Raw genomic sequence first — 12,437 nt, forward strand, 5'->3', positions numbered from 1 at the left:
AATAAATAAGGGGAAATAAGGTAAATAAAAGATGAACAAAATGAAGTATAAGGATACATTTTCCCTTAAAAAAATAACATTTTTGTAACAATTCATTTATATTTATGATTTTTATTATACGTTTTTCTTTTTGTCTGGTTGTTCATGTCTCAAAATTAAGTATGCATAAAATAACTCTGCTTTAGAAAGAAAAAAAAAAAGTTGTCATAGATCCACTCATACAAAGAACAAAAAGTCAGTTTCTTATTTTAGAAAGGATAATCGTAAATATTTTCCTTCATTTGAATATTTATTATTTCTTTATATTTCTCTCGTCTAATCAAAATCGTTTACCTTATGTGAAAAGGAGAAAGGAAGAATCAGAAAGCATATAAAGGAAGATGGTGTTGATGAGATGAAAGTTGAGTGTCAAAGGCAACAACTACCCAAATGACTCAGAAAACAATATACCCGTGAGCTTGTTTATATCAGAAACACACGCCAACAAAAAATTATCATAATTTTGGACATTAATTCAGACTTCCGTATTCAAAACTATTCTCAATGGTAACAGTGTTACACTCTCGAGATCTTCATGATAGCTGCCCAAAACTCAAATGTCAAGTTCATCTTTGAATCAGTCTCCATTGACATGTAATAGCTATACCCTCCTCAATCATCATCCGTATATTCATGTCATGTGATTCATCAACATAATCAAACTTGTTGATTCCACACGTCATTCCAATTTTATATAAAGCCACGTGAAATGTGAGGGTACAAAGTTCTTGATTATCTATATAAGTTGCTGTGCACATAACATCTCTTTCTGCAACATGAGGCACAGCAAATTGCTGTAGTGCACACAATGTTGATTTCTTTAGAAGCTTTGGCAATGGCAGGTGCAAGTAGTATCCAAGTGGCCATGGATATTGAGGAATGGGAGCTCAGAGATTGTGAGCAGAATCCACCACCCCATTTGCTGGCTGAAGATTACTGCAATGAAGAACATTTTCTGAACTTCATAGATCATCAAGAAGAGGTAGATAAGGGTGGGGAAAAGAGGAAGAGAAAATGCATCAGGTCAATAAAATCAAGGCTGCGAGCACTTGTAAGAGCATGCACTCGTGGTTCACGATGAGCATGAAATTTTGGTAGAACATTGGTATTAGATCTTGGTAGAGTTGTGTTTTCATGGTGATTTTGAATAAGTAGAATGACAAACATTTTTCTCTTAATATAACTAGACCTGTATCATCAATGGAATGATTTTCTGTCCCTCTAAATGGAATGGTATCTATTTACCCTTATCTAATTAAAAAAGAAGTAGCGTTTTAGATAGTAGAGTAAAAATAGCAATTAGAGCGAAAATGTTATCAAATTTTTTATAATAATGCTATAAGTAAAAAGGAATAAATTAAATTATACTTATAAAAGTTATTCAATAGAACTAAATTGAAATGTGTAATGCTTTAGATAAATTGAGTTAAAGTGTAATATGATAGTAGGGAATTGAAACATATTGAATTATTCTAAATTTTAGAGTAAATTTTACAATTTCATATATTATAATTTAGTTTGCTTAAAAAAACCCTATATCTAAATTAATTCAATTCAGTTTTTTTTTTTTTTTTAATTTTTGAAGTGAATTTTTCTGAATTATATGCATTTCGAAGTATATGTATACCAAAACATATTTCTAGATAAAAATAATTCATATGAAGAAAACATGGAAGTGAAGTAGAAAAATGATGAAAAAACAAATTTATAGGGTCCGAGATCCCTGATACATCGTAATGCAAATGCACACTAAACTAAAATATAATAATGCCTATCTACTAGAAAAATCTGTTACAGCACTACGAGCATTGAGATTCTAACAGCATCCAACATTTGCACTACTCAAAACACCAAAACGAGAAACAAGTTTGTGTCTTCTCTCATCATAACGTTGTTTGCAAGTTTTAAAGTCCAATCGAACACACACAAGTGCCAGATCACTGTTTAACAAGCTGCACTATAATGTTGTAGTTGTTAGGTACCCTGTAATGTAATGGGGCAACAGCAGATTACTGTGTGTAATGTAATGTAATGTAATGTAATGGGGCAACAGCAGATCACACCAACAGATTTTTCTAATAAATTCCTTAGTTATCCAGAAACAAAAAGCAAGTTCCTTGGAACATCAAAATTTTACAACTATTTTCCCCCTTTCTTTACAGTTGGAAAACAAGAAAAATCACATTCCTAATCAAGCTTAACCTATCAAAAAAGGATATTTAGGTACAACATACAACATAAATGTTTTAAATTTATAGATAATCTCATCTCCCACCAGACAACTCAATGGCATCTTGGTTATAGACGGAATCTTCTCCCCAATCAAATCTTCTTTGCAATCTCTCGTATTCTTGCCTCCGATTGACCTCCACGTGCTGCCATTCCTCCCACCTTTCAGCCAACCCTTCTCCTTCAAGCATTCTCACAACCTCAGACATTGGTGGACGGTCCTCCGGTGTTGCTTGCGTACAGAGTAACGCAACTTGTATCATCATTTCTACCTCTAGTAGGTTGTAATTTTTATTTAGGTTGCGATCAACAATGGCGTCTAGTCTTTTCTCCCGTTCTAATTTCTTAACCTGTGGAACACAAAAATACAGTAAAAACAGTAATCAGCTAACCAACAAGTACAGCAATAATGGTGCATTTAGGTTTTTGTATAATGATGACCACAAGCAACATATAAGTTATGGCAGAACGCTAAAAAAACATTGTAGTTCAGCTTTTCTTCATCAACATTATCATATACATAACGCACACTGTGACCGACTGATTCTTGAACACCACCACTCACGAAATCACCCAAGAGTCACAAAAGATATAAAGCATGCGAAACACAAACAAGAAACAAACCAAAAAAACACAACAAATAAGGAGGCCATGATGTTAGAAAGTGATCTTACATGGTCAAGTAACAGCACATCATCTTCCTCTTCTAATCGTGAAAAGTCAATTGCTCGTTGGCCAGTAACAAGCTCCAAGAGCATAATCCCATAACCGAAAACGTCAGTCCTTTCCGAAGACTTTCCAGTGGACAGATATTCTGGAGCTATGTGGCCCATCGTCCCACGAACTTGAGTTGTCACGTTGGTTTTCCGAACATCAACTAACTTTGCCAAGCCAAAATCACCAACAACAGCTTCAAAATCTTCATCTAGTAATACATTAGCTGCCTTCACATCACGATGAATAATCTTAGGATTGCAATGCTCATGAAGATATTCTAAGCCTCGTGCCGTTCCCAGGGCCACTCGTTTTCTGGTAGGCCAGTCCAGAACAGGTTCACCAGGTTTGAGTTCTGCATCAGTATTTACTTGGTAAACCATCACCAGTAAAGATGCCAGATTTTATACACAACAAAATATGGAAATCCAACCTACCCAAACACATTAAACAAAGTATACAAAAATCATATTTAAATCATTAATCATTTAATGTCGATGTTATTTATGTGCAAAGGTTATAAAGCTCTATTTAAAATAGCAGCAGTCAGCGCGATGGCAGTGCTAGTGATGAAACACCCATTGACACTTTTCATATCTTGTTTTATTTTTAAGTCCCTCACATAAAAGTAATTTAAAACAGTATTTTTCTTTTGAACAGACCACAAAGAAAGAGTTCAAGAGTCAAACCAACATGAGAAATAGATTGGTTTAGGAAATGTGTACCGCAAAACTAAAATTAGGACGTGATCCGGTCAGATGTCAAGTCAGGATAGAATAAATCCTAAAAATGGTTGGCATATATCCTCAAGTGTGTACTTTAAATATTTGAAAGCTAAGCTCACCCAGTTATTTTCTAATAAGTTTAAAACCATAATATGACTGAAACAAAATAAGAACTTATCGTCATGATATTCAACAATATGAAATCTCAACTCAATGGCCATACAACTCCAGTTACAGAAGTAAATAATACTTTCTTTTTTGTAGAAATTCAAATTGAATGCCTAGAATACCAGTGATGCAAAAAATGCTTTGTAACTTATTACCTCGAAGACGATAGGCAACACTCAAGTTCTGCATAAAGGGATAAACCAAGAGGCGCTCAGTCGGGGTAGTACAAAACCCAATCAACCGTAACAGGTTCCTATGCACAGCTACACTTATCATCTCAACCTCACGCTGGAAAGCTGCATCTCCCCCGGGACTTTCGTAATCAGTTAACCTTTTGACAGCAACTTTTGTGTTATCAGCAAGAACACCTTTATAAACCTTTCCAAAGCCTCCCTGTCCTAAAACATTCTTCTCACTAAAGTTGTCTGTAGCTATCTGTAATTCTCTCCATGCAAATCGTTTTAGCTGACCAAATGCAATTCGCCGATCAACTTCCCCTGATAAAAAAAACAAAAATGATCAGAATATAGAATACACACACACACAGTATTTTATAGTTAGCATCAGAAATTTGTAATTTTTAAAAAGGAGAAAGTTCACACCAACTCATTTTTAATGTAGCTATTACTTTATTTTAACATGCATTCACAGTAAAAAGATTAAGCCGAAATATGATCATATCCCACATCCACTTAACATGAAAGGTTTAGGGTAATAAAGATGGATGGAAATATTCCAATGTTTAGTTTTAAGGACCATTTCGTTTAGGAGAAGCCTAATACAATAACATTTGCAATCTAAAAAAGAAACTAAAACCTGCAACATCTACAAAAACTTCACGCCTGTAGCCCTTGTGTCTACGCTTGCACCAAAAGAACAGAAGACCACCAAGGAAAAGGACAACAACTAACGCTATAACAATTCCAACAACGAGGCCAGTTTTTGATTTATGTGATGAACCTGACAAGAGTAGACAAATTAGTATTCAGCTTGTCGAGAGGGAGTGAGGAAGAGGAAGAGATAACATGCACATCAAAAGGATGAAATAAACGTTCAAATAAAGTAACCTTGGTCTGCATTATCAGATTCGCAAAGTCGATGACCACAATCCAAATTATTTCCAGTGAAACTGCAATAATGAGCACAATTAAAAGAGTAAAATGTAATGGTAAATATTATTTTAAAAATGGCAAAGCATCTCAAGTACATAAATTAAAATAATATTCTATCCGAGGATTCCAAGCTCACAGCATGCCATATGGTCCCATCAGATAAAAGGGGGAACAAAAACATTTTCAAATTTATATTTAACTACATAACCAAAGAATAAAGTTAAGCATTTTTTTTATCATTATTGCTCCCATTTGCTACACTTATAATGTGAGTTCCTCAACATCGTATTTGATCCACTTTGACCAAGTGGTTGAGAGTTCAATCCTCACTACTCCTTTATTCTCATTTTAAATCAACTTGTTGCAGAAAATATCACTGCACAAAGTTTTGTCTATTCTTCAGGATCAAAAGGCTTATATATGACAAGGTATGTTAAAAGATACAACAACAGTTCTAGGTTTTCAAGAAAAAACCTAAGCTATTTTAGAATAGCCAAAGCCTAATAATAAGAATATAAAACACCCCAACACCTGTCATTCAACGATGTTGTGGCTTCTGGTCAAAAGCTTAGATATTATAAGACTATGCAATGCAGGCAACCCCCAAGTCCTCATTATAGCATTAAAATCGATTATTGTTGTGGAAATAGATACTTGTGGTAGCAGCCCAACATCCCTTGATTCAAACTATCTTGCAGGAGTTCCACAGCTGATCAATAGGTGGCCACTCGGGTGTTGAACACATCAACAAGGGTTGCTACTGAACGGGGTATGCACCAAGATATGAAATCTTATGACCAACAATTTGCCAACTAGCTAAATCATCCAATACTTTAACCGCTGGATTGCTATAACCCCTCCCTATCCCTCACAACATATTTGGCCAGGGATTTTATTGTTTGTCTACCCCCATCTTATGGCTTCACAGTGATCATGGTTGCGAAGGATTGCCTCTCTAAATACTTGCATTTTTCCACACTTAAAAGCAGATTATTCAAGCAAGCAAGTAGTTGAGGTATTTATGAAATCCATTGTGAAGTTCCTTGGGGTACCAAAGTCAATAGAATCATATGACAAAGTCTTTACAAGTAAATTTTGGCAGCAACCTTTTTTAAAATAAGTGGCACCATCTTAGATATGAGTACTGCCTACCATCCACGATTTAATGATTAGTCCAAAGCTCTTAATAGATAAGATGTTTGGAGATGTATTTAAGATGCTTCACAGTTGATGATCCAAAGGGCTGGAGTAAGAAGTTGTCATGGACAAAATATTGGTATAATACCAGTTTAAGATGCTTCCAAACTGGTATTGGCATTAAACAATTTGAAGCTATTTATGGGATAGACACTCCTAATCTTCCTAAATAGTTGGGTGATGCCCCTGAACACCTCCATTGCAAGAAATGTTGCTACATCATGATCAGACATTGTTATGTCCTAAGCATAATTTGATGAAAGCACAAAATCCGATGAAGTATCAAAAAGAAGTTCATGTGGGATTCCAAGTGGGCGACCTTGTGCTAGTTAAACTCCAACCATACTGGCAGCATTCAATGGCTCTTCGCAAAAACCAGAAGTTTGACCTTCATTATTTTGGTCCTTTTCCGGTAATACAAAGGATTGGACCTGTTGCTTAAAAATTATCATTGCCCCTCTAGAGCGAATATCCACCCAGTTTTTCATGTTTCTTTATTGAAACCATACAAAGGAGAGTGTTGGCAACAATACCTGCCTCTACCACATCTAACCTATGAGCTTGGTCCGGTTGATAACTCCGGATTGTAATGCCCTAAGCGGTACAATCCAGAGTAATTTTGCACGGGGATCAACATATACCTCAAGTACTTGATCAATGGGAAGAGTTGGATATCTCTAAGGCTACTTGGGAAGATGTGCTCACTTTGCAAATTGGGTATCCTAACTCCAACCTTGAGGACAAGGTTGATTTCCATTAGGGGAGAAATGTTATGAAGGGAGTAAAAGAGGCTCCAGAAATAGAAGCAGCTGCAGGTAGTGAGCAAGTGGGGATTGTGGGACCCAATGGACACATAGCAAAGAGGGAGGTAAACAAAAATGGAAGGAAAAGAAATAGTCTATTCTGCACTGAAAGATTTCATGTGGAGGACCAAGTAATATAAAAGGGGAATTGCAAAATGGAAAAGGAGTGGATGATGTAATTTATCTCCTTCTCTCTTGGCACTTCTGGAATATTCTCTGACATTCTGTTTTATTTCTGAAATTTTCGTTTCTTTTGTGTCGGAGCTGACAGCTTCTTGTTTCAGCTTTTTCTCATGTTATGATGAAATTCCAAAAATTCCAAATTTCCATAATACTATATAGATTGTTCTGCTCATAGTTTTCCCTTACTGTTTTATTGCTTAATTAACCACATTATATAGAATCACTATCACTGTTTGATTCGATTATGTCAGTAATTGTTAAATGAAATTCTATATCTCTGGACACTTTGGATGTATTTCACCAAGTGTTGCATGTGAGCACACTGTCCTAGCAGTCAGGGTTAGAAAGACAAGTTCAATTGGCAATTTAAATGCATCATACACTAATTTTGTGGTTTTATCATCCATACTTGTATTTAGAAACCTCAAATAACCGCTCTGGGATTTTGCCATTCAGATTATTTGAATCTAGCATACTGCAAAAAGAGAAGTTAGAATAATCGATCAGATACTAAAGTAATGAAATATACTTTAAAAGAAACAGCAAAGTTCTAGAAAACATAATTGCACATACACATTGATCAATTTTGGAAGAGTGGCAAGTGATTCAGGAATAGTCCCACTAAGATTGTTTTGACTCAATGTTCTGGTTGCAGGACAAATAAACAGACACTTATAAAAATTACACAAAAGAATACATAATGAGGCCTAAGAAGACGCATCATATATCCAAAGAACCTAGCAAAAAGAATGTCATACTTACAAGAACTGAAGCACTTTAAGATTACCAAGGGAAGAAGGTATTTCTCCAGTTAATTTATTGCTTTCCAAATCCAACCTGCACAAGCTTGTCATGTTTCCTATCTCTTTCGGTATGCTGCCAGTGATGCCATTCCCTTGCAAAGAACTAATACATGTATAATATACATACATCAATTCTTACATTTAAATTTTTCCTTTAGTTGTTAATGGTAAATATTTTAAAAGAAAAAACCATTCCCATGAAAACATGTAATAAAACAAAAGCATGAACAACTTCATTGACACACGCCTCCACTACTGAAAGGTGAATGTTTTATGCAGCAAGAGTAAACTCGTGAACTACTTCACTAGAGGGCATCAATAACTTCTTTTAAAATAAGAAAATTAATCATAATGAAAAAATATATCAAAATTATCAATACTTAGCAATAGTATGCATCAAAGTCACAACATTCACTGCAGATAATGACTACAGTTCATCAGATGCATAGAAAATAACTCCAATCTTATATAGCAACATAAAATAATGGTGACGTGTGTATATATAATTTCACATTGTAATACTAGAATGCAAACAATTCAAGAATGATAAGGCTAGCCAGTAAAAAGGAGGGAATATGCACACATGGTTTTTAATAACCAACAAGCTGAAGTTATCTAACAAGTTATCCATTATAGAAAATTGAGAGAGTAGAATGCCAAAATTATTTTTAGTATTATGGAGTTGACCAAGATTGTGTGGGTCCTTTCTGTGATAGAAATCCTTACAGGGCTGTAACATATTTTAGTACTCCTATTCTTGGGGTCAAGAATCCTGTGAATCCCATATATGCCAGTGATCTGCAACGAAGCAATTTTATATACAGAAAACAAAAAATTAAAGATACAAAAATGTGAAATATATAATTTCAACAATGAATAATGATACTCAACATCTTCAGCAAATCAAATAATTAAAAGAAAACGACAACAGAAAATATCTTACACTTGCACGACATTGTTGTTGGAGTCACAGTAAACACGTGACCAAGTACAAGGATTAACTTGATTTTGATTCCAGTCAGTAAGCTGGTGAGCTGAAGCATTCAGTGACACCTTCAATGCATATAGTGCATCTCCTGAAATGAACAAGAACATTACATATTGACTAGTTCCTCGACCAAAAGTCCAAAACAACGGCAGTTTTGGAAAAATAAGAGGCAACCATTAAATTCTGCCAATAAATAGCTGTATTTATGTATTTATTCCTTAGAAATAAATTGGAAATTAAAGTTGAAAAGTTATTTTATTGACATAAAAGAAATTCATGTGTATAAGCATAGCAGTTAACTTTTACATACAGCACCTTGTTGCTTGAGTACCATAAGAACAGAAGAGTATACCTTGCGTGTCAGGAAACACAAAAGAACATAAGCAACCCAATAGCAATAACACAAATAAGAAGCCCATTTCTACTGGCATCATCCACTGACACAATGTCCGTGAGAATCAATTAGCATAGAAGCAACCTCCATCTCTGCAAAGCAGAATCATCAAAACATTAAGCTGTGAAAATTGGAAAACAACAGTAATGCAAAAATGATTAACAGTACAGAACAAACTACTAGTGATGAAAACAGAATTATTGCAGAACAAAGTATTTACGATCAACCAAGAAAAGTTAAGCCAGCTTTTGGAAATAAGAGGAGTATTTATCCTAGCCATGCAAAAATGGGTAACAGGACAAGGAAATTTATTTTGTGTTTAATTCTAAGGGACATAACCTTTACATTTATTTCTGTTCTGTACATACACCAGGTCTTATAGCAACTCAAACTGTGCAGACCTAGATAGCCACAGCCAAACTATCTGTTTCACTACTCACGGATCTCACCCTATAAAATGAAAAAGAAAAGATCTAGAAAAGCAATCACTCTTAACATGACATCCAATCTAGTTGTTAATTAACACTTTTCAATCACAAGTTCATCCAAAGGAATCAAAAATACAAATATGGCTCAATTGCTAAGCACTAAAATTTCACCTACTCAGAAAATGCAGAAACACAACAGACTCGACACAACCAATTAAGTGACCTGGTAATTAAAAAGAAAAATACACAAATAATTAAAATCACCAAAGTCCCATTTAAAGAACCGGGCATGATTTTTTCATAAAAAATAAATTAAAACAAACAAAAGCCACAGCAACAAAAACACTGATGTAATCGGGACCAGACCAAACAAAATCACTCGATAGAAAAAAAAAAATCCAGAAAGTTCAATCAGACAGCGGAAAAATCAGCGAACAGAAGAGTAGGGAGAAAATGAAATCGAGTAGGCACCGACCAAAGCGTGCGCGCAAAGGGACAAAAAAATGCGTAAAGAACAAAAGGCTTGCGCAAAAGCAGAAGAAGCAACAAAACTCAGAAAAAGAGAAACTGAAAATCGGAATCAGGTACCGGAGTAGCCGGTACTAGGTCATGGACGGTGAAGTTGCACTTGGTGAGAAGAGAATAGAAGGAAAGTTTGTTAGCGAAAGGGAAAGTTGAGTAGTGGCGAAGCCTCAAAAGTATGGTGAAAGAGAAAGACAAGTAACTGAACAAAACAGAAGAAAAAAAAAAGAAGAGAGTGAGAGATATATACATTAATACATAGCTGGCAGAATGGGCGAAACCCACAGTGTGACACCAAATCTGGAACAGAACCTTCTATCCCTTATTTCTTATGTGTTCTTTCTCTTTGAGCCAAACCTTCCTAATAATTCACTTTTCCCCTTTTCCTACTTCTTCCACTACTTTACTTTACTACACTTGACTATCTGTCTCACACTCACTCTCACACACCACACAGCACAACACAACTGAACTGAAATCAATTATATAATAATAGATTATAATATTTAAATAATTATACTTTTAAATAAAAAAAAATTATGTTTCTGACTAATAATTATAATTTTTATTAAAAGATAAACGTTCGATCCTTAACACTCGATAAATAATTTAATAAGAATGAAAAAGAAAAGCAAGTTGCATCATTATTGGTTCTCTCAATCACTGCACTTAGTGTTGTGTTGTGTCTCTTGCTGACTCCTTTCCAATGCTTTGAAAATTTCACCCTCTTAATTAATTCCACTTGTCTCACGCCCCCATGTTCCTTCCTATCCATGTAATCTTCTCTGCTAATTAAAAATTAATGCTTTAAGAAGATTATGATACTAGGTTCTTTTGCTGTAAGAGATTAATTAATGTTGTAATAGTAGGGAATAAAATGAATTCCGTGTAGAATCTAGTCAAACTGTTTATTCTTGTCTTAAAAGAGACTACTATTCATAATCTTATCCAACCACTCTTTAACTCCTAACATTTTTATATTTTATAATCTTAGTAGGTTATCTATGATCATCATTAATGACAGAATCATTGAATTTCTATTTTAAATATTAATGTTTTCTGAAAATTTTCACTAAAATAAATAAAGCAGAAAAGCGAGTTCGTTTATAATATAAATTCGTTCCGACAACTAAGACAAATATTTTTAAAGAGAGGAAGATTAGTTTAGAATATTGGTTCTGATATATTTATGATTTGTTGTTAATGTTAATTTGATGATGAAAGGTATTATTAGTTAATTTGAATTTTTTATAAAATTAAAGTAAAATATTTAATGACTAAAACTTTTAACTTTTGATGCTTTAAAGCTTCAAGTCACGTTTTGTTGTTTTATTTATTTTAGAATCTAGTTTAACTCTACTGGGTAATAATATAAAAGGAATTAATGGCTGAAGTATATTCATGTCAATGAACATTATTTAATTTATGTTTGGAATAATTTTAGTTACATTATTTAATTATTCTAAAGTTTTTTTTTTAAAAAAAAAGCTAGTCCTTTTGTGACTAATTTTTGCGCTGGGTCTATCTTTTTAGTAGTCTTCTTTTCACACATTTTCCTTTCTCCTCACAATTAGCATGTTTTACTTTGTAAGTTAAAAATGTCATAAAATAACACAAATGAAGTAATATTTTTCAAAGAAAACTATGTGAACTAAAATTTGAATTTTTGAAAGCATTTTTCAAATATCTTTATTCTTATAATTTGTTTTTGTTGACATGTTTATTCTTCTGTGATTCTCCATCAATAATTTTATCAATTGATGAACAATAACCTATTATCGGATTATAAAATAAGTGCAAATTACTTAGGTCAACTTCGTGTAACAGATCAATACGCTGGAAGTCAAGAATGAGACATAGGTCAATTACTCATTAATTGATTTTATTTCTATTGTAGCTAATTATAATTTATAGCATTAATATGTCATTAACATTTTAAATTTCATTATTATTTTATTTTATTATTTTCTTATATTATAGAAGCTATATTATAAGTGAGATTCAATGATGTTGGAAGAATAAAATGTTATGTGTAAAATTGAAAATGCAGGTTTTATGATTGAAAAAGAAAGCAAGAAAACGATAAAGTGTGAGGTGCTAAAAATTGAAGGAAAGAATTGTTGCAGGAAATG

At 33.7% G+C, this 12,437-nt stretch overlaps 1 protein-coding gene across 3 annotated transcripts; it reads right to left on the minus strand.

The window, feature by feature from the left end:
• Nucleotides 1-2,096: 2,096 nt before the first annotated feature.
• Nucleotides 2,097-10,766, minus strand: LOC114176977 (probable LRR receptor-like serine/threonine-protein kinase At5g10290). Of its 3 annotated transcripts, none has more exons than XM_028062182.1 (12): nucleotides 10,556-10,766; nucleotides 9,314-9,447; nucleotides 8,917-9,049; nucleotides 8,700-8,771; nucleotides 7,933-8,076; nucleotides 7,744-7,815; nucleotides 7,580-7,645; nucleotides 4,943-5,004; nucleotides 4,692-4,835; nucleotides 4,031-4,372; nucleotides 2,943-3,337; nucleotides 2,097-2,618 (listed from the first exon to the last, which is right to left on the minus strand). In XM_028062182.1, the coding sequence occupies exons 2-12, from the start codon at nucleotides 9,393-9,395 to the stop codon at nucleotides 2,304-2,306; spliced, it is 1,827 nt and encodes a 608-aa protein (XP_027917983.1). In that variant the 5' UTR covers nucleotides 9,396-9,447; nucleotides 10,556-10,766; the 3' UTR covers nucleotides 2,097-2,303. The 3 variants fall into 3 exon arrangements, with proteins under 3 accessions (XP_027917983.1, XP_027917982.1, XP_027917984.1); XM_028062181.1 differs by lacking the exon at nucleotides 10,556-10,766 and adding an exon at nucleotides 10,372-10,527; XM_028062183.1 differs by lacking the exon at nucleotides 10,556-10,766 and adding an exon at nucleotides 10,259-10,523.
• Between the last annotated feature and the right edge of the window lie 1,671 nt (nucleotides 10,767-12,437).

Source organism: Vigna unguiculata, chromosome 3 (assembly GCF_004118075.2).
Source record: "Vigna unguiculata cultivar IT97K-499-35 chromosome 3, ASM411807v1, whole genome shotgun sequence".
NCBI classification, from domain to species: Eukaryota; Viridiplantae; Streptophyta; class Magnoliopsida; order Fabales; family Fabaceae; genus Vigna; species Vigna unguiculata.